The 22295-nt window shown below is 42.6% G+C and overlaps 1 protein-coding gene across 2 annotated transcripts in view; it reads right to left on the minus strand.

The window, feature by feature from the left end:
- XPO4 (exportin 4) overlaps positions 1–22062 on the minus strand; it is an 83085-nt gene extending 61023 nt beyond the window's left edge. For both annotated transcript variants that reach the window (XM_052812684.1, XM_052812682.1), the window contains exon 1: positions 21901–22062. In XM_052812684.1, coding sequence (XP_052668644.1) covers positions 21901–21978 — 78 coding nt within the window. In that variant the 5' untranslated portion in view covers positions 21979–22062. The remainder of the gene's footprint in view (positions 1–21900) is intronic.
- Between the last annotated feature and the right edge of the window lie 233 nt (positions 22063–22295).

Below are 22295 nucleotides of genomic sequence, written 5' to 3' on the forward strand. Positions count from 1 at the left end.
AGGGGGTCCTAGTAAGCAGCTGTGCTCCTTCCTACACAGCCAATTTCTGACTCTCACAACCTCTCCTGTGTAGATATGATGAATGCCTGTGAAGGGAGCAAAATAAGTAGTGGAGGAAGGCAACTGCAAAAAAGCCTTGTGGATGCAGAATAAACACTCTGTCCCTTCACAAACCTGCTCTGCTCTACAGCCAATCTGGGGGCAAGACCTCCCTGGACAGTGATTTGAACATACACAGGACAGCCCAACCTTACCAGCTCTGGGGACAAGGTCACACTGTTTGTCCATGCCCCCTTCTGGGCAGGCATCAGTTCGTGTTAGCTTGTGCACAGGCATAGACGGCAGCGTGCCTTCAGTTCACGTGTCTTCCACGTGCTTGGAGCAGCGTCTCAAGTCTCTAAGTCAGCAGGTTGCAAGCAGATACACACGCAGAAAAGCTTTCAGATATTTGAGGCATTATGCACTGCTGAACAACTGAGACAGAAATAAGCTCCATGGTGGTACCCAAGTCCTTCCAGGACACTGAGCTTTGGTGAACTCCAACCCAACAGAGAAACGCAAACCTTAATAACTTTTAAAGCAAATGTAAACTTGTAAAGAAGCAGCCGCACCAAATTGGGGCACATGACACTTCTGTGATAAAACCTCAACCCTCCCACGCGCAGCCAGCCATCAGCAGGAGCTGTTCCCAACCACCCGTGCTTTCTGCAGTCTGAAGGACAGTACCTCTCTGTGTGGACTCTAGCTACATTCACTGCAACAGAGCCAGCTGTACTGAATGCCAGAACAACATTTGGAGCACGTTATCAAAAATGCAGGAATGACCTACACAGCAACAGCCTGACATGCACTTTAGTCAGTGCTATCACAAATAAACCAAACCAACCAACCAACCAGTCCCCCCGTTTTTTTCCCTGTTGTAAGGGGGAAACACATTTGTACAAATGCAGAGAACCAGACTGGGGAAGTTATCACCAAAAAGCATCCCACCAAAGGCAAGTTATTTTCATCTGGATCAGTTACCCAGCCTGGTTCACCATAAGCCAGCACAGAAACCTGTGCCAGCACAGCATAGGACATAATGGCTGGTGACAGGCTTCTTTTTTCAGCACTAACTACCATTTAAAGTGCATTTAAATCTATAGCCTCTGTTGCTCTGCAACGCCATGGGAATACTCCGAAGTCTCAAGGAACACACAGCTTTGGTCAATGAAGTTTTGTGAGAACTAAGAATCAAATTTCTCTAGACAAGTGACTTATTAAAATAACTTTCTGCTACCAAAAGGAGAGGTCCCGCTCCTTTCTTGCTCTCACCTGCATGGTCTTGTCCTTGCATTATCCCATCTATCAAGCAGCCTGCCAAAGGGGGGGGGGGGCAGGCGGAGTGGGCAAGGGGAATGAACAGTCTTTTGTTACTTTAATAAGCATCAAGAAGTCAGACAAGTGCCAGAGCCAGCGCAACGACAGGGAGAAAAGGAGTGGAGTGACATTGCCCCTTCAGCAGTACGGACCCTGCAGCTCACAGCTCTGCAGTGTTGCGAAGCCTCACTAATTACAGCCACATTAGAAGGAATCCTTTGGGTGTGACAAAGCATAACATTTTCAAGTCTGGAGTCATTTATATTCACATTCTTAAAGCAAGAAGAGCAAATCAGGGTTACCTGATCTTGAACTAATTTTGCATTAACAAAGCATATTTGAGTTTGTCATACAGAGATCGTATCTATTTTCAGCGTTCTGTAATACTTAAGGGCACTTTCAGGGACATCAGCAGCAAACTATAGCACCATTTAAAAAAAGACAGAATTAGAGTTTTATGGGAAATACCCCTTTTTGCTTACAATAACTAGAAAAGAGACCTCTAATTTTACATTATTTTAACTCTACTTCTCTGAAGTCTGATTACAGAAGACCTTTGGCACCTTGAAAAGGCATACAGCACATCATATTCCTGTATTAATTTTAAAAATCGCAATAATTTAATAATACATTATGCAATTAGACTCTCAAAACTGTCCAGAACAGACAAGTGCAACAGGTAAGCTTTAAACTGCACTATACAGCCACCAGAGGGAGCTTAAAGCTCACAGTCTACTGCCTTCAAACACTAGTTATCTGTACACTGAAAGTATTTTAAAGTCCAGCTAACGTAAGGCTTTAAACGAAAGCCCAGCATATACATATTCTGTGTGCAAATTTCACATTACAAGAACACCGGCTTAGGTAAGTTCAAGAGCCCTGGAAGCCCGTGCCCAACATCCCCTCAGCGCAACAGGGTTAGAAACATACCCCAAGTACCCATCGCTCTTGGAAGGTCCCCCTCAAAATACCTACATGTTCACTGTTTTCTTTCTGTCTCCTTCAAACTCTTCTCTACCATCCAGCTTACAGGGAATTAAAACAAGTATGGTAATGATCAGGCTCTTTTGGCACGTTGAAACTATTGCCCACTATACCGCTTTCCTTTCTACACTGTCTGATATTACTGCTAACACCCATCTGCTCACTTTTTTGACTCAGAAGTTAACTATAAAAAATTCACCAGGACAAGGATCATCTTTCTGGTTTTAGCATAGCAAGATGCTGCCCCATAAGAATAGAGCTTCTATATAACACAGTATTATAAATAAAATTACATCCTTTCAGCTACCAAGACTGTCTGGATACAGAACAGGAACAGCAACAGCAACAGCAGTGCCTACTGATCAGATCCAGTGGGACTACTGACTCAAATGGCAATTATTCACACAAAGGAAAGAGAAACTGAAAAATGACAAGACTGGAAACACTCTGGCAGACTAGCCCTAATACTTTCAGGACTACTAAACTCATCTGAAAGCCTGGACAACTAATAAGTAAGTAATGTAACTCCTTCCCTTTCATATCAACCAGTTTATAAAAAAAAAGAAACAGTTTGTTCTACTTCATTATGTCCTACTATCACTAGTCTGAACAAAACAACAAAGAGAAAAAAGAGACAGAGAAAAATTAAGGTATTTGATGACAAAATTGTAACAAAGCCAATAAGCATATGTTAGAAGATTTAAATCCTGCGCATGCTTACAGAAAACCTGTACTTTCTCTGTGGTTTTCTGCTCAAGGAAAAAACATGGGAAAGCCAAGATCTTTGCTTCCCTTCTCACTTCTTCTTAGAAGAACACAAATAATTGTGATAATTCTCCTCAAGCCATCAACAGTAAATGAGCCAGTGGAAAAAAAATCTTTTTGAAAAGAGCAGAAACACTAAACTTTAGGAGGAAATAGTGAAGTCAAAAGTAGAAAACACCTTTAACACCTCACAGTCAAAGAAAGAGAACTGAGAAAAAAAGAAGAAAAGAGCTGGAGATTGAGGTTCTCCATATTATGGTAAATACTGAGTCCTCAGCAGTCAGCATCTTTCTAATATTTTGGGATACAGGCAGACAGATGCAGTTTGAAGGAACGTGTTGGCACAGATCAGCCAAACAGAAAAGCTGTCCAAATCATAGGTACAAACGCATTCTTCTGGTGTAACGTAAGCATTCTCCAACTTCTTTTATGAAGACTGAATCCACAGGGAATGGCTACAGCTCCTTCTGTACATAAAGATCAGTTCCGCCAACAGAAAGTCCCTCAGCCTGCATCTTGGACACAGGCAAGCCTTCCAAAAGTTAGGCAGTGATCTTCAGTGATAGAGAGAGAGAGAGAGAGATTAGGCTCTTATACCCTTGATTAGGTTCTTAGCAGTTTCCTTTCACAGACTCACATATCACCTAACATTTGATTTTTCACTTTTTGTACATTTAAACAAACAATAAAAGCAAATCACTCTTAGGACATAGGTTATCTCAGCTTACATGAGTGTTACAGCAATGAGACAATTATTTTGGAAGGACAGGAACTGTCATGTAAAACTAATCCCAAGTCAGGTTTTGCTTTCCTTGACTATTAGACCAGATACTTTACAAAAACCTAAACATAACTTCCACGCAATTACCTTTTCTTTCCAGTGCAGAACCTGATAAAAACAAAACTGGATTCAGCTTTGCATCAGAAAAAAGTTTCTCCTCAATGAGTTCAAGGTCAGCACAGCCCCTTTAAATCCTCCTTCTCCCCTTTCTTACCACTATGAGAATGTTACGAGAAACCATACCACAAACAAAGCTCCAGCACCCTTCACTCTACTAACAAAATAGGGGGTGCCCCAACATTGTTCGTAACAACTGTCTACCTCTCACAATCTTAGGATAAGCAAGCCGCTGATCTGAAAAATGCAGAAGTCACAAATGTAACAAATTAACAATATTAAACCCTCCAAACGGCACAAGGTCCTCAACAGCCACGAGAGTACTGGTAGGTTTTTAACTAGCTTTCCCATCCTTACTGCCTGCAACCATCCTTTTGTACTATGGGAAGAAGAGCACCTGATACAGCAGCAGCATTTAATTCCATAAGTCTATATATTGCCACTTACTTTTTTCCTCTCCACAATAACCTGTCTTTGTTTCTTCCTTATATATCACAGATTTCTCATTTCTAACTTTGATCATCTTTTTTTCTGCTCCTCCCTTGATGGTACACCATCAATTTAAATGATATATTATTCACTGATGCTACAAGAAAGGACAGCACAACCAGGAACAATTAAAAAGGCTAAAAATTTGGCATACATGACCTAGGCAGAAACTGATTAACACAAACAGATACTACAAATAATTTAAAATATTAGTTGATAGTGACACTCAGAACAGGAAAGTAGTAAGTATGAGAAAGGGATAGACCAACTGTCATTTGGAAAATACACACATGAGTAGGAAACAGCTGGTGAAGGTACACATGGAAAAAATAAGGGGTAAAAATAGGGGGCTTGGGGGTTTTGTTTTGTTTTAAATAGAAGTAGTTAGATGCAGATAGAGTATCTGAAGCTACACATACGTATTCAGAACCACATGCTTAGTATAATCACTTCCTACCTCAGTAACGTACCTTTAAAAAAAATATACAATTATGACTTGTCAGGATGGAGAATGCCAAGCAATGAAGGTAAGAGACATGAGAAAGGTAGCAAATGGGTTGCAAATACCAGATGCTCTCTTCGTAAGACTAAAATTGAAGTCACTGCCTATTTGCCAATAACAGGCTGAAGAAGTAATACCACATCCACATTTGAAGTGGTGTCCGGTTTTCTACCTCCTTCCCCTTATTTCCAAAAACACTTTTTGCTTTAAAAAAAAAAAAAAGTATCAAATCCCCCCTGCAAAGTGATTCTGTTCAGGCAGTTTCATGTTGATCATCATAGACATACAAAATACAACATTTTTTGATTGTATATTAGAAGTGACATTATCTTCTTAATGATTTTAGTTGCCAGAGAATACTACTTCTTGGTCACTTGTGGACAGTGACAGTATCTTAAAATTAACAACTTCTAACATTCAAGTGACAACATTATTATTCAAATCAATAATGAAATAGGTTTTTTATTTAAGTATGATTTAATTAACCAGTTTGCACTGTTATCTCTGCATCATACTTTTGCTAAGAAAAAACCTGCCCATGATCTTGTATAAACATAATTAAGGATGGGATGAACAGCATTCATTCCTTGCAGACAGAAAAGTTTGCTAGAGACAAATTCTGATTTTTCAGACTTTTGCTATGGTAAGACAGCACTGAATACAACCCAATTCAGTACCTTTCTACAATTACACTAGGGGAAATCTGCAAATTAGCATGTCACAAAGAACAGTCACGCACTCCTCCAGACTTTGCTGCTTAAGAGAACACAGAGAGAGCGCACCAGAGTGTTTTAAGCTGACACCCACAGTATTCCCACCTACAAAAGAGGTCCCCTATGAACAGTACAGCCTAAACACTAGTAGGATTATGGAAAGGCAAACATGCCTACTAAGAGAATTTTCTTGGGTTTAAAAAAAAAAAGATCAAATTGCTTGTACCTGCTACTACTAAAGTCAAGAAGGAACTTTCTTGCCAAAGGCAATGTTTATGTCTGCAAGTAAAGCACATTACAAACTTGACAAGGGTAGAAACAAAAATCTGAGATTTCTACTGAAGTGTGACTTCATAAAATTCACCACAAACTCTCCAAACTGAGCTTCCCCAAATATGTAGGGGAATCTTGCTTTCCCTGCAGTCAAGAGGGATAAAATGAAACTGTTCCCAAACTCTGATCTGTGGGCCATTATCTGCTTATGAAAAACACGTTAGTTGTTCTTCAGAATGGTATCTAGACTCTGTGCTGCAGAGAGCCTGGAAGCCTAACGGAGACAAGAATAAGAAACTGAATCTCTATCAATCAGCAAGGATAAGCAAAAGCCACCACAGACGGCAATGGCACCACTGGGTCTGGACCTTGCTGACAGCCACCATCAGGCAAGACACGCTCAGAGAAGCGCAGAATAAAGGAAGCCCAGATGGCTCGACAACACATCCCAGCAGGCAGGGAAGCCAAGTAACAGTGAGGCATATGTAAAGGAGAAAGATCATGAGTGAACTTGAGAAGCACATGCAAGGGGAACACCATGTGATAGTGGTAACGTAGCTGAGGAGTATGGGCAAAAATATGAGAGAGAAAAAAAGGAAAAAAAAAATCAAACACAAGGGCAAGTAATTTTTAACTAGTGCACATACTGCATTTAGGACAGCTAAACATATTACTCTATCCATGTAAGCAATTGTTACAGCTGCAACATACCTAAATAATCAGAAGTCACGAAATTTTAACTTACTTTGCTCTTCTACTAAGGTGCTCAAAACCCCCTAAAAACAGATTTCTGTTTCTTAAATAACAAACACACCTTAAAAGAATTACTCCCCAGCACAGCACATCTGCTATATAGATGAGTTATAAAAAGGAATCAGATTCTCAGAATAAGGAGATTCCAAGTTTAACTCTACCAAAGTCACATCAAGCAACATGCCCCAAGACTGCATTACCTTAACTTCCATGGAGTCAAGCCATTAACAAGTTTCCATCCCAGTTTTACCAGTAACACTTTTCAAGCATTTTAAATAAGCTTTTTCCTACAGTATATCACAGCACATTCAATAACTGTCACTTGCCTTATTAAAATAGCTATTCAAAGAGATCAAACACAGGGGTCAGACACAGAGAACTGGATGGTTAGCCACACTTTTGTTCTCAGCTGTTCACCCTACTTCTCTAGCAGACGCTGATACCTAACAATGCAAGGATGTCTGATCCACTCATGAAGCAGATGCCACCAACCAACAATTCAGGCTACATGAAGATGCTCAGCTCTGCAGCATTCTGCATCTGTTTCACAAGTGGATCAGACATTCCTGCCTCGGGCACCAGGCCAGGAAGCCGTTTGGACAACTGGTATCGATAGCCTCTGCTGTCCAATTCAGATCTGTCATTACACAACTGCCAGAGCTTTGAGTAACAGCTAAGTTACTACAGAAAACCTAGCTAGCATAATAAACAACTTCAACTATGTTCCAATTATTCCCTTTGCACTTGCTTTTTGGAATAATCATTTAAATTACAGCAGTAACTCATCTTCCAATGTAGAAGATACTCAAGATTATATCTGAATATTAGTAAGAAAGATGCAATAGATGGCTTCTGACCACACCTGCAGTAGAGACAGCATGGTGGAGATAAGACTTTCTGAACAAAAACTTTGTTTCATTTTTTAAAAAATTCTTTTCCAAAAGTAATTATGATTTGAATTATTTAAACCCCAGAGTGCCCAGTATTTTTCAGTATATATTTGGAACAAATGCGTGACTGCTGGAGGAATTACCTCCTACACATCTACTCACTCATGTCTTGCTTTCATGTAGAGACTTAACAATAAGGGAAAAAAGACTTTTTTTTTTCTTCGTATCGGATTTTGCTTTATATTTTGGAGCTGAAGTACTTTATTAAGTCTTTTGCAAGTAAAACAGGAGATAAATTATGGTTTGTGATAAGATCTATTCTCAGTTTTGAAATGGTCATATACAAGATACTATATATAAACACACATTAATTGACTAGAGAGCCAAAGTAAATCATTACCATCAATATCAAAACATTTTCTGAGATAAGACTTCCTCTCCAAGATAAGCAACAAGACCTACAGATTTTACTTCTCTGCTAACAATTTGACCCTCAAGTATAGACTATTACAGGTACTCCACTAAAATTACCATTCATTTATGTGCACAATACACTTCAGATACATGATTTGTGGTAACCAGTCTGCAGAGGAACCGCTTCCACTGTCCATGTCTGCTTCTCAGCATCTAAACAGGTACCCAGGACCTGCTGCTTGAAGAAGAGCAGGTAGGACTTGAAAGGCAAAAGGGAGGAAGGTGGAGTGGAGTCTTTGTTCAACGAAGCAAGAGAAAAAAAGAGGATGATGAAGGTATAGCCTTCAGGTAGCTGTGGTAGGACACTGACAAACGGATGTCTGTAGCTGGTCTATGTACCTATAGCAGCTGTTCATCCACTATCAGCTCTGACCGTTGTCTGTCTCCTCACAGGATTCATTTAGGACTTTCTCTTTTCTGACCACTGTGCACATTGCTCAACAAGAAAATCCACAAATTCAACCAAACTAACAGTACATTGACTCATGCTAACCTTCTGGAAGCATTAGGTGAACAGGATCAGCCCAAACTCCATCCACCCCACAGAGGATTGCTCCAGCAGAATTTGGGAAAATGACTGAATTCTGCATGGGAAATTCTGCATATCGCAAGAGTTACAAGTTTAAACTTGTCAGTGCTGGCCCAAACTCAGAGCCCTATATAAAGTAATCACAAAAGGAGCACACAGAATTATCAGACCTTACATACACTAAGATCAAAATCTAGTTTTCTTTTTATATCATAATGCTTTCTTTATAATCACTGGGTCAAGAAAATGTTTCAATTTGGTTTCAAGAAAATTTAGTGTAAACTTAAATAGTCCTTCACTTCTGTAAATTTAGGCAATAAAAACCAGGATACAGTGCAACACGTCAGTGAAGACAAAACACTTTAGAAAATTATGTATTATACCTATTTGTTACTGTTTCCTCTGTAACTGCAGTTAGGACATTGGTTTAAGTATGCTGACAACAGATAAATCTGAGAAATGTCCTATAATGGATATTTAGCTTACCGTAGTCTGGCTGTGGACAGCCAGAGGATGAATGCTGACACGAGGTTACAGTTCAGACCCTTAAACTAAACGTTATTTATTTCCTAATCTCCACATTCACTGTTCCAACATTTCAAAGCACAAGCAAGGTCGGACCTGCAGTTCTGTTTAGCAAAGTAATTTCTGTAAAATACCTGGCTGATGGCAACGGGCAAATCCAGGCAGAGTCCCTTGAAGTCAGTAAGATCCTATAAAGCAACAAGAAGTCAACCCATGCAGACCAGAGAAAGCTCAGTCAAGACAGAACAAGAGCAACTCAATATGGAAGAGAAGGACAAAGATAAGAAAAACATCATAACTACACAGAACAGTTATGGAAAACCTCACTGTTCCAAATCTTTTTAAACCATTTAATGTTAACAAGTAAAATCAGCTTGCTTTGACTTTAGCAGGAGTGACACATCACTACTACAGTAGCACAGGAACCCTAAAAATATACATTACTAAAGGACACGAAAAGTCATAAAGTGCCCTTACTACAACTGCACTCACACTAGCCTCAAGTTCTGCTCTCCTGCTTCCTTCCTTCCTCTGACTGTCTCCTGGAACTGGACTGGACTTGGCCTCCTCATCCTGCAGCAAGGAGGAGAAGGGCTGGTGAAACAAACCAAACTTTTCCCTCAGCTCCCACCAACTACAGGTGCTTCCCTCTTTCCCCAGCAAGCAGGCATGGAAGATAAATGGGTCCCAAGTTCAGGCCCCGAGTCTGTTATCCTACTGGGGAAGGAGAGGGGTCTCAGCATCAACATACACCACAGTCTCCACTGCAGGGCAGACTCCCCCCATGACAGGTCCTGGTTCTCCAGCAAGAGACAGGACCCTAGCCCATCCATACCCCCGAAAGCCTAATTGCAACTCGATCGTAAGATTCAAGTAGCTCATCTCTGTATTGCCCATTTCTGTACCTATAAGACAGTATAGACACGGCTTAACAAAAAATGCCAAGATTGTGACAGTGAATTTCAAGACAAAGTTTTAAGTAAAGAAAGAACCATTGTGACCCCTCTTCTACTAGACAGCAGATCATAATAATGCTGGTAATGGCAATACTCATTTTCCAAAGTTCACAAGTTGAGATGTACGTGATATATAACCCATTTATCAAGGTCACGGTCAGCAACTGCTCTCCTCCTGCAAAAGAAACTTTAGTATTACTCATATGTGAAGAAGTGTCTTATAGTATTTATTTTTACTCGCATGTAGCCTTCTAGTAAGCATGTGCGGATGGAGTAGGACATCACAGGGCTAACAGGACATCACAGGGCTAACCCCCCCATCCGCCTCACGCGGACCCCCCAACACAGAAGTTAAATGTCATCACTCCGTGAAAGATTTAAACTGAGATAGCGATGCGTTTTGGTTTCAGAAAGTTTTAGGCTTTGCCCCCTATCACAAAAGTATCCTCCCACCAAGCTAATGAAGGCTGACACACAGGGCAGCCAGCTTCCCTGCCAAAATTCAGGTTTTAGCACTTCCTCCTCCATCAATCTTGCTAAAATTTCAAAACCATTTTGTCCCATCTTAGTTATTTAGAAGGAGTTGATTAAAAGCGAGATAAGGGAGTTTTTAAAGTTTTTGAAGTTTATCTAAATTTGATATGGAGGACTCCTCTGGCTTAGCGTACTTTCAAAATGGCACAGCCTAAAACACCTAACTTTATTAATGTCTTTTAACTGTTAGGGCATTAATGGAAACTTGCAGGCAGACACAAGTAAAATACACACAAAATACAATTCCCGAATCACATAAGCAAACAGAAATGTAGCTACAGAGACACGAAATCAAGGTTTAGCAACAAAGAGCAATAGAACAGAGGACAGAGGAGGAAGCTCATCACCTAAGCCAGCCTGGAGGATAAGGAAGCCAAGAGAAATTGTGAAATTGAACCATTTTTTGAAGTAACTTCACTCAAAACCAGGAAAAATTATGGACTTTCACTGAACACCTAGAAAAATTTCCTTTCCCTAACATTTTGGCCATTACTGGGAAATGGCAAAAGTATATCTAGAATTGTACGTACTTGAGAGGTAGGATGTCATTTACTTTTCCCTTGTTTCACTACTTTGTTCTGCTCTTGCAGATACAGTCTGAACCACATTACCGAAGGAGTTATATCTCTGTGTTCATCCTCCAATATACAGAGGAGCAGACATCATACATATTTTGAGAAATCCTCTTCTGAAAAGTATTTTTTATGAATAATTTTTTTTTATTCCACACACACACATTTTGGCGTTTTAATTAGAAAGGCAGTTTTTAAGACTCCCTTAAAGTGCTTGAGTTCGCTCTAAGAAACCTGCATAAATTAGCTAAGTCTCAAGTTCTGCACAGTCACAGGGCTCCACATACTTACTGAAAAACAATTGTGAAGAAATGCAGTCATAATTATGTATTTTATTCTCAGCACTGTTAGAGGGAATGTTATTGTGACATGAACAGGAGAATAGCTCCAGAAACAATATTGTCATTTCTCGATATTAGAATTTAATATTTGTATATTCCCCACTAAACAATTCATTATCCTGAAGCTACCCAACATCTGTTCTTAATACCACTTAAAACAACCTCACAAAATAAAGGCTTTGCAGCTAAGCCTCCCTAATTCTTTCAGGAAGAAGCATGTTTGGGGTTTGGGTTGGGCTTTTGTTGTTGCTGTTGACAGGTAAGGAAAGCACTATTCATGTTTTCTTAACCAGAGAGGAGTGTACATGTTTTGTAAATCTATTTGCACATTTTCTCAGTAACGATGCAAGATGTAGCCATCTGGGAAGCTACCAAAAAAGCATGGCTGAAAATAAAGTCAAATAGCAACAACATTATTAGCAAAGCAAATAGTAGAAGTCAGTGACTGAAGAGATGATAAAGCTAAGCTAAATGTGAACACTTAAGACCTTAATGAAAAAAAAAAACAAACCCAAACTATGATCAGTGCAGAAAACACCCAAAGCTCTGTTTGTACATAAGATCAGTGAAGTTTTAAGTAAATGCTTTTCAGCCATTGCTTTAACAACACAGAAATTCAGCTTTAAGGCACCTAATATCAAACCAGCATCTGTAGCTGCAAGGGGGAACACGTTTTTCCCCCTCCAGGGCTGCAGTCCTGTTGCAACAGAGATACAGATCCCGTCTCCCATTTGGGGATCTCCAGTTACTGTATACACATGTGTTCATACAGGTGCTGTGGAGAAGTCCTCATGAAATCTAGCAGTGACAAATGTGTAAAATGTAGCTTTAAGATGAGGGGTGTAACATAAGAGGAAACTAACTGAGCTGTAAGGTGAAACCCACAGCAGGCAGGCAGGCAGGGTCTGCCAGCACCAACGATGCCTGGGTAAAGTCATGGCAAGACAAAAGAGGAACTGACTTAAGGGCCAATATGATGCCAAGAGCAGCGATACAAGCCCAAGCTGTGGCAGATCAAGTTTGGGGAAGTTCATTCCAAAACCTTGAAGATCGCCTATTTGCAGAGCCAGACAAAAGCAGCAAAAAGAGAAAAGCCTTCGCTGAGTGCCCAAGGCAGAAGCTACACAAGTAGATCCTGGTCTGGAGAGGACGACGCTTGCCCCCACATCACCAGCATGGAACCTTGCCCCTGTCCCCAGGCAGGCAGTGCATGGAGGTATGACTTCTCTTGTGCTGCGACGTGACAGAAAGGTGGCAGTTCTGCAGTAACTCCTCAACAAGTGCGTGTATGAGCCAACATGGTTTGTGTTTGTAAAATTGTTTCTGCTGTTTGTTAGCTTTGATACTGTTTGCATATCACCACTAATGCCACAGTTAACAATAGCTGGAATACTGTTTCATAATAATAAAGGATGTTATAACTCAATGTTGTTTGTTATCGAATTGCACCATTGGTCTCTGTACAAACCAATGCTTAAGTCCCAGAGCCACGGATGCCCTGTGGCACAGGCCAGCGCACCAGCCTCTGGAGTACACCCAGGTACTGGATTTTCAGACTTTGTGTTAATGATGCTGCGACCTGTTTTTTTAATTCTATGAACTGCCTCTGCCCTACTTCACCTGTTGCTGGAGCAAAAACTTCAGCAGCCACATTTACTTGTGATGTGAAAGAGTCAAATTCAAGGTCCTTCCAAAGCAACCTGGAGAACTGATTGAACATGGCTCAACCACCTCTTGGTGTCTTAAAAGCTATCAAGTTACCCATTTCTGAAAAACTGGAAATAAAAAGTCAAAGAATATACCACTCACTCCAACACAGTCTTAATGCCACACTACAGGAACCCCCTCAAAACACCAGCACTCTAAGCATTCCAGTCCACTCTTACCTCGAAAACGGAATACTTCAGTAAAGTACCCAAAAAGACAAATATCGTGTAACTTCTCTGCAGCTCTTCCCATGGACGGATTTCAAAACACATTCGTGAAGGATGCTGATATTATTCTTTTCCTTCGTTACACCAGGATCCTAGTCTAAGTTGATAATGAACAGGGGCTGCCTCTCCAGAACAACAAGGCTGTGGTTCCCAGAGAGGCAATGCAGTGACAGAGACCTTCCTTCTCTCCTTCCAACCACGCTAACTCTTCTCCATTCCTAGACAAACATCATCTCGTGCGAGCTTTGGCAACTGGCAGGTCCTTCCATAAGCCAGTCCAGCTCACTAAACTAGCAGTTAATCAATCCAGCAAAAAGACAAGTAATGATTTTCCTCAGCCACTCACTGTTAGGCTGGTTTAGGTTTCTGTGAAAACATAGCCTATGTCTGCGTTACACTTACAAGCCTAGGACTGCAGATGTTCTTCACCTTGGCCAAGCCTTTTGAAATCCCAGGGACCACCGTCATAAACAGTAAAATTCCATGGCAAAACACTTTTCTGCACTTTATTGATTTCACAGCCACAAATTAATTATACAAAGCCTTCAGGAGACCCTGGCATAAGGCATATTTTCAACACTACTACAGCTGTGCCTCTACCATTTTGCACAGCTGCACATAACACAGCTGGACTGCATGACTATAAATACTGAAATTCATAATTTCAGCACAAACCATGATATATCTTTAGCCTTTCTTCATATTCACTTCTATAGTCTGTAAATTTTGAATTTGGTAGGCACCACTAAACCAACTTACCTGCCTTCTAGAGTAACAAAAGCAATAAAACATTATTCACTTGCTCCTATATTAATCCAAATAACTTTAAGTGTATTTTCAATTAAAAAAAAAAAAAAATCAGTCTTCATCTGAAGACAAAGAGAATTATATCCGCTACTTCCCAAGTGGTTTGACAGCATAATTTGACCAAAGTTTCTTTTAGGAGCATATGCAAGCTTTTTCATCTCAGCCAAGGTAGCAAAATTGTTTATAATGCAACACAGTGAAAATTACCTGAATTAAAAAACCCTTTTCTCCCTGCATCCACTTCCCAATCAAGTTCACTATGCAGCCACACATGTGGGTGTACTACTACTCTGTGTTTTCGTAGAGCCAAAGGCAGCACTGTACAGCTGCCATTCATCATTAAGTCTCAGAAGTAGGAAAGTTTGGGGTTTTCCTTTTTGGGAGGCAGAAAGGGGGAAGAAGAGGGACTATTTAAAATACATCCTTCTGCCAGTTTTCCCCCATTTCTTAAAATTCCTATTTGAACAACTACTCCCTATTGAACAGGATGTTTTAGACAGACTTTAAAGGGATGAAAAAGAACTGAAGACTCATATCATGTCTCCTACAGCCCAGATCTGACACCCTCGCTTCTACAGCACAACTCCCAGCACATGCATGGTTTTATGCCACTCATACAACCCACTACACATCAAAATTTCTCCAAATGTTACTGCATTCCCTCTACCAGGTCACTGCCTCTACACAGGCCTCAGTTCCTCAGTTGTTTTGTTCTGGGGAAGCCGAGGAAAGCAGGAGATAGATACGAGGAATACATTTTCCCCTAGTAAAATGGAAAAGGGCATGATCATCAAAATCCAGAATTCCACCCCTACATCAAGCCAGGACACAGAACTGGAGATCTTATGTATGTCTAATCCAGACAGACTTTTAGTATCAGAACAGTGTCAGAAATTGATGAAAAGGAATATTTTATTTAGCTGCTTGTGACAGCATCAGCTCAACTTAATAATCAAGAAGATTTCTTCTACCCTTCCATATGGAAAGCTGTTAATTAACTAATGAACACAGATTAGCACAACAAGGATAAGACTCTTAGGAAGCAGGTTAAAAGGAAGACAGCAGTAGGTAGTGCCTGAAGAATTATCCAGATGGAGTTACGGACTAATGAAGCTCCCCAGCGGACGAATCTAGGAGCAGACACACCAGTATTTTCACTGACGACTCAGAACAAAATATAGAAATATCCCAATGCAACAGTGACATGTCAAATGAGTGTGAAACATCATCTTGATTCAAAAAGATGAATACTCCCTCTGCGAAACAGTCAGGGGAAATAAACCCTAAGTGTGAAGAATCCCATTTCACTAGATTTTCATTTCATCAGATGCTATGTTTGCTCTTCAAAGATACCAGAATCTGTACCAATCTTCACATTCCTATTCTCAACTCCTCACCCTTAGTACTGTGTGCTTCGGGTATGCTCCACGCACATTTGTTCTCAGTTCCCAGGTAAAAGTTTCATTAGCATGCTGCACGTACTTATCTCCCAAGCTGTAATCTGAACCGTGTGCCTGTAAAATGCACCAACCATACCAGTTCTTAAGCAAAATGAGGAAAAACTATACATGATAGACTCTAAATTACTTAGTACCACTCCAGAAAAAGATCCAGATGGCTTGGGCATAGTCCTCTGAAAACATTACCTTGCTACTCTGAAGTAATAAAGAAAAGCACAATTTTAAGTACTATTAGGAAAGGAATACAGAACAATACCATAAATTTACAATCATTTAAAATCCTCAAGTACCCACATCACAAAAGAATGCAGTTTTAGTCAGTCCATCTCAAAAACGGTATCATAAATCTAAAAAGCTACAGAGGAGTACAGGAATCATGAGATGTATGGGGAATCCCCCACATCAAAAACTGACAAGACCCTTCAGTTTAGCTAACAGATGACTGGAAGATGCAATATGATAGAGAGCTATAAAAACCACAAAGGATACCATAGAAGAAAAATCACAACAATGATCAGGTATATCTCATAATTCAAGAATGAATGAAATGATCAAACAGCAGGCTTCTCTCAAATAACATAATGTTGGGTTTTTTCCAAAAACACCTGTGAAACTCATTATTACCAGACAAGTATAATATAAAAACAAAGAAAATAAAAAATATAAATGCATTCCAGAAACAACTGGACATATTCATGGAAGAAAAGTTGATCAACAATCATTAAACACAACAATGCTACCTCAAGCTCTTGAAATTACTAATTCAAATAAGGTAAAGTGTATACTAGTGAAAAGATTACCCTTATTTTTCAGACCCTTTCTCTAAATTAGCAGCTATGGGCCATCACTGGAAACAGAAGTCAGCTGGGCAGATGTTTGGTCTAATCCAGCCATAATATAGCACACATCCAGCTTGTTTTGCTGGGTGATGTCTTGGAGGACTTCAACAAATCTTCTCAGCATTGGAATGACTCATTTGTCTGATTTCTTCCAACAGGTAACCTGCCATAACAAAATCAGAGCTAGTCCATCTCTCCCTTTCACCCTTACTATTAGATATGCTTCACAATCTGAAAAACTGCCCCACAGTGAAGACAGGTTGCAATGAGAAACTGAACTTCCTCACAGAGGGAGCATTGTCACAGCCCTGAACTCCAAGAAAGGCAGGTCAAAAAAAGCCAACCATACTAATTGTCAGGGTAGATGATATAAACAATTTGGTCTTGGATTTTAAGGACACTAATGTGTTCCCTCATGCTCTTATTCCATAAGTTTATTTCAACATCTAAAAGAGAAGTTTGCATGACCATTGTCAGACTACCCAACTTTAGCCTGAAACCTCCCTCAGAAGGGCAGGATAAGCCACAAACTAAGTAGCACCCCGAGAAGATAGTAATGTGTGACTCCCCCACCACCCCCAAAACAGACCACAGAGAAAGGAGAACATTTACAAACTTTTAAAGAAGGGAATTCTTCTGCAAAAGCCTTTGCTCAAATGTTCTTGAACCTGTTAATGCTACCCAGACCCATACTGCATAGAACAGCTTAGGATGACAGGGACCTCTGGACCTCACTTTGCTCAATCCCCTGCCCAAAAGCAGGGGATCTAACTTGTTTCAAAGTTAGATCAGGTTGTTCAGGGCCTTGTTCAGTCAAGTTTCAAATATCTCCAAAGATGGGAGATCCCATAAGCCTCTCCAGGTAGCGTGCTCTACTGCCTTCACCAGCCACACTTACTGTGATTTCTTTTTTTTTTTTTTTGCCTTCTCTCCAGCTGGAATTTCCCTTTCTGAAACTTGTAACCTCTTGTCTTTTCACTGTGCACCTCTAAGAAAAGTCTGGCATTTCTGATACCAAGGCAGTCTGAGTTAACAAGTAAATTGTACAGTGAAGGTATATGATACACTTGAGCCAACCTGACAGCTCACCACTGCTAATAGGGGCAGACCAGTCCTGTACATATCCAACAATCTAATTTCAGCCATCCCACCCCCCTGTGCTAGCTCTGCAACCTAAATGGCTGCACAGATAGCCAATTCGTCTTGCTAATCTGACAGAAGTCCATTCCCTTGTTTAATTCCTATGTCATCTCAGCAGTATTAATATGTTCAGCACAGGGTCACAAGGGAGAAAGTGGAGCTGCAGGTAGGAACACAGCACCCCTTTTTGGAGGGGGGCAGGGGGAACAAGCTGCAACCTCTGTATTTACATTTAGATGTCAAAGAACATCACATGCTAAAAAATTTCAGCCTGCTTTAATAAACTCTTGGCAATAACTAAACAGTCTTACACATGCTTCCTACTTCATCCTCTCACCTATGGGATAACATTTACATTTCTTTCCTTAATAACACAACCTATGTCTTCTCTCATCTGTGAAGACAGTTATTAAAACAGTGCTTAACTGATACTAATTATATTCAGCATTAATTACAATCTGAGCTAAGCAGAACGTAATAGATAGGAACTATATACACTTGGTTACAAGATGCCATGCCAGCTGGAAATGGAGTAGCAGTAAATTCATTTGGTTCATACAGATGCTGGTGTATGCTCTTCAGCAAGCCAAAGTCTCATGGGTCAAAGGTGTTTACCAGCCTGTAGCACTGAAAAACTGCACAGCTTTCTACGCTTTAAGTTACGAGGCACTATGGGAACCTTACTTCAAGTAAACACCATTTAGCTTTGTTGGAAAGGAATTAAGTACACAAAAAGCACACACTTTTTAATATAGCAAATACTCTTACACACACCAAAGAAAACTGTCACAGGACCAGCACTCAAAGTCGTATTTGGCAGCTAATGACAACTCAAGTTTCATACTTTATAACAACTCTTCAACTTACACCAAATTTCAATCGTTTTCCAAACTGTGTCTTTTGAAATTGGGCTACCTAGAACCTGTTGAAAGGTATTATTGGCAACAAAGGAAAAGCATTTCTATACAGCTGTAGAGGAGCTTGGTGAGAGAACAGATTGAATCTTTCCAGTTTTCATACACTGCACGCCATGGTTTGTAAAGTCCATGAAGATCAGTCATTTATGAGATCAGAACTAATATATCTCTTATCTGACTTATAAAAGGGATTTTTCCAAAGGAAAACTAACTAACCCAATGCAATAAAAAAAAAAAAACCAAACCCAACCAAGAATTATGAAAATACTTATCAAAGATTTAGAGAGCTCACAGTAATCCATACTTACCCTCAAGGAAAGTTAAACACATTCAGGGGGTTTTTTTATTAGCATGTCTGAATTCCTCTAGTCCACTATTCTCCCCAAGGCTCAGTATTTCAGTTTGAAATCAAGACAAGTATCACGTAAGACACCACCACTCCCTGCTCCATCCTCAGATATGCTGCACCACCTTTGACGCCTCCCTAGCCAACCGTATTTTGCAAGGATTGCTACTGCTTCAGCTACCGCAGACTGCCCCAGGAAAACCTCGTTGAATCCCTCCACAACTTCCTGCCCAGTTAAAACTTGCTGCCATCTATTGTCAGACCATTCACAGCTCTGCCCCTTCCCATCGCTTCAAGTGTGGCTCCACTGCAAGGTGCCAGCCTCTACTCATGACCTCCATTACCAGCACCAGGTTCACCACCCTCCCCCAAGTCATCAGATTTTTACAGAAATACCTTCCTAAGTGATCCCACCAGTTTGCTTGATCAGTTCACACCTCCCAGCTGCCACACACAGTTACTTGCCCTCATCCCCAAGTAGACCTTTTATCAGATTTTACCAAACAGCGTAGTCCTCTGGCTAAATTAAATTAAGATCATCGCTGTCCAGGTGCAGTCCTGAAACAGCCCTTGTTTTGCCACAGCTGCTAGTGAGAAAGAACAGAAGCAGAGCACATAACCCTTTCAGTCTCTAGGGTCGCACATCCACCTTTGTAAAGCACCCGGCGAGCTGCACTCCTCCTCTCCTCCATCACTCCAAAGACTTGATGATTTTTGAGAAGAACCACGGAGCGATAACCCTAAACAGTTGTCGCAACTCTTGTACAGCCAGCCCAGCTTAAAGCCTGATTCTGGGTCCTTAGCCTCACAGATAGCTTTAGTAAATATCTGTTTTATGCGGCTTCCTCAGGAAGAGCCATCCAGCTAATTCTTGTCAGTTCACTGTTGCCAGTGAAACTTCCAAGAGCAGCTGTGGAAAAGAAAAAAGAACAAGAAAAAAGCTAATGACTGCAACAAGTCAGCTTTTATACTGTCAGAGGCTGGAGGGAGACAGGAAGCTTGAAATTCAACACAGATCCTAACAACCATGTGCTTGCAGACCCGAGACGTATTTTTACCAGCAAGTTTAGCACCTATTCTTCAACAGAAGCACAAACATTACCATAAGAGGCTTGCATCTCTTCGTTGTATTAACATTTTTTTTTTACTCTAACTCCACATTAAGTTGCATTTCCCTCTCTCTGATAGCAGGGCTATGCTAGGGAAACGATGCCAACACAAGTAACATTAAGTTTTCTAGCACAGATGCAAAACTTTGGAGATGCCACTCCACATGCTATCAGTTTGATACTGAAAACTACCTAACTGTCAGCTTCCTTCACACACATGTTCTGCCTCATAATAATACTTATTACATATTTCCCCTATGCAGTCAAACACTTCTGGTAATTACAGCAAGTGCGTTATTTTTAAAACTGAGATACACAGACATTATGAGAACCTCCAATAATCTACACAGTTACATTTTGCAAAGGCATGCATGAATCAAAAGCAGCTCAAAGCTTAAAATGCATCACTGTTCGCATACTTTGAGAAGTTTTTTCTTCTAAAAGGATTAGTGCTCGCTGCTAAGCTATCTACCTTTACTCTCCTGTTTGGAAACATAGCCAACGTTTTTCAGGTTTTGACATCACAAGGAGTAACACACACATATTTTGATGAGGATGCCTGCGAGTAAAGCTAATCGCCTGTTGCTTTACAGTCAGGCTGCTTCAGCTAGACATTAAACCGCAATGCTTCAGGCTCTGGCCACTGACCCATTATCAACACCAGGCAAAATTCCTACTATTTGCTTGGGTCTTTTGAAATCTCTTTAATATCAACAACTTACAAATTTTATTTCTGTTGGAATGACATTTTGGCAAGATAAATTTTGTGGGGAAGGCTTTCAGCTAGACATTTTGAGAAGATCTGTAAGACCGACCTCTAAACGACAGCGGCCAACGTACAGCTTTTCATTCAAACAAAAACTTTTACAAGGATGCGCGCCTAGGACGTTTAAACACCACCGCTCGCTATAGCTATTCAGGCCCACCACATTTCTGATCTCTGCCGTGCGGACCACCGTCTTTTCCACGCAGCCATGGAAAACAACACACAACACATTCACGGTCAGCACGAACAGTTCACTGGTAACGAAAAGATTAATCGCTTTGCTTCAACGCGGCAGCAGCAGCAGCAGCAGCACCCCGAGCCGCTGGCTGCTCCCTGCTCCTCCACTGAAAGGAAAACTCTGGAAACGAGCGGCGCTCAGCCCGCGGTTCGCGGCTCTTCTGAGGTGGCCTCCACGCTGCCGACGGTGCCCCATCGCCCCCCCCCCCCCCCTCCTTGGGCCGGGGACCGGGCGCGACCTCCCACCGCCCCGCCGCTGCCGCGGCCAGGCGCCCCGGGACCCCGGCCCCCGCCGCCGGGAGGGAGACTTGCTCCCTGGCAACTTCGGCGAGGGCTTCCGCGGCGGACAATGGCGGTGCGGGGGCCGAGGGCGTGAGGGGACGGGACGGCCCGCCGGGGCGGGAAGCCCGGCGAGCGGGCAGCCCGCCCGGGGCGGGGGTCAGCGGGCGGCACATGGAGGACCGGCGCGGCGTGCGCGGCGGGGGCCGACCGCGGCTGCGGGGTGACAGGGACGAGCCGGCGCGGCGCCGGCGGCCGCCCGCGGAGGGAGAGGCCGGCCGGGGAGCGGGAGGAGGCGGGGAGGGGGCGGCGGGGGCGCCGCGCCCCGGCGGGCTGCGCCCCGAGCGCCGCGCCTGAGGGGCGAGGGCGGCGGGAGACTCCGCGGGCGGCGGGAAGGGGAGGCGAGGGCTGGGGGGGTGGGGGGGGGGGCGCGGAGAGAGGGGGCCGGCGCGGGCGCCCCCGCCGCGAGGCGCCGCTCCGGGCGCGGCGCGTGCCGCCGCCCGCCTCACCATCAGCACTTTGGCCGCGTTCTCCAGCTGGGCGATCACCTCGGGGGCCCCCCCCGCCGCCGCGGCCGCCGCCATCATGGTCTCTCTTCAATGACGCGCCATGCGCTGCATTCTGGGACGAGGCGGCCGCGCAGCCAATCCCGGCCCCGGCACGGCCCGGCCCGGCCCCGGCGCGGAGGCGAAGACGGCGCCGCCGCCGCCACCACCGCCGCCGCCGCCGCAGCAGCAGCGCGACCGCCGGCCGCCAGCCAGGGGGGGCCGCCGGAGACAGCCCCCACCCCTGCGCGCCGCGCACCTTCCTCCCTTCCCTCCTTCCCGCCCGCCTCCGGGGCGGGCCCGGCGCACGCGGTGGGACCTGCGGAGTCCCGGGGCGGGGCCCGCCGCCGCCGCCGCCG

This window comes from Harpia harpyja, chromosome 17 (genome assembly GCF_026419915.1).
Source record: "Harpia harpyja isolate bHarHar1 chromosome 17, bHarHar1 primary haplotype, whole genome shotgun sequence".
Taxonomy (NCBI): domain Eukaryota; kingdom Metazoa; phylum Chordata; class Aves; order Accipitriformes; family Accipitridae; genus Harpia; species Harpia harpyja.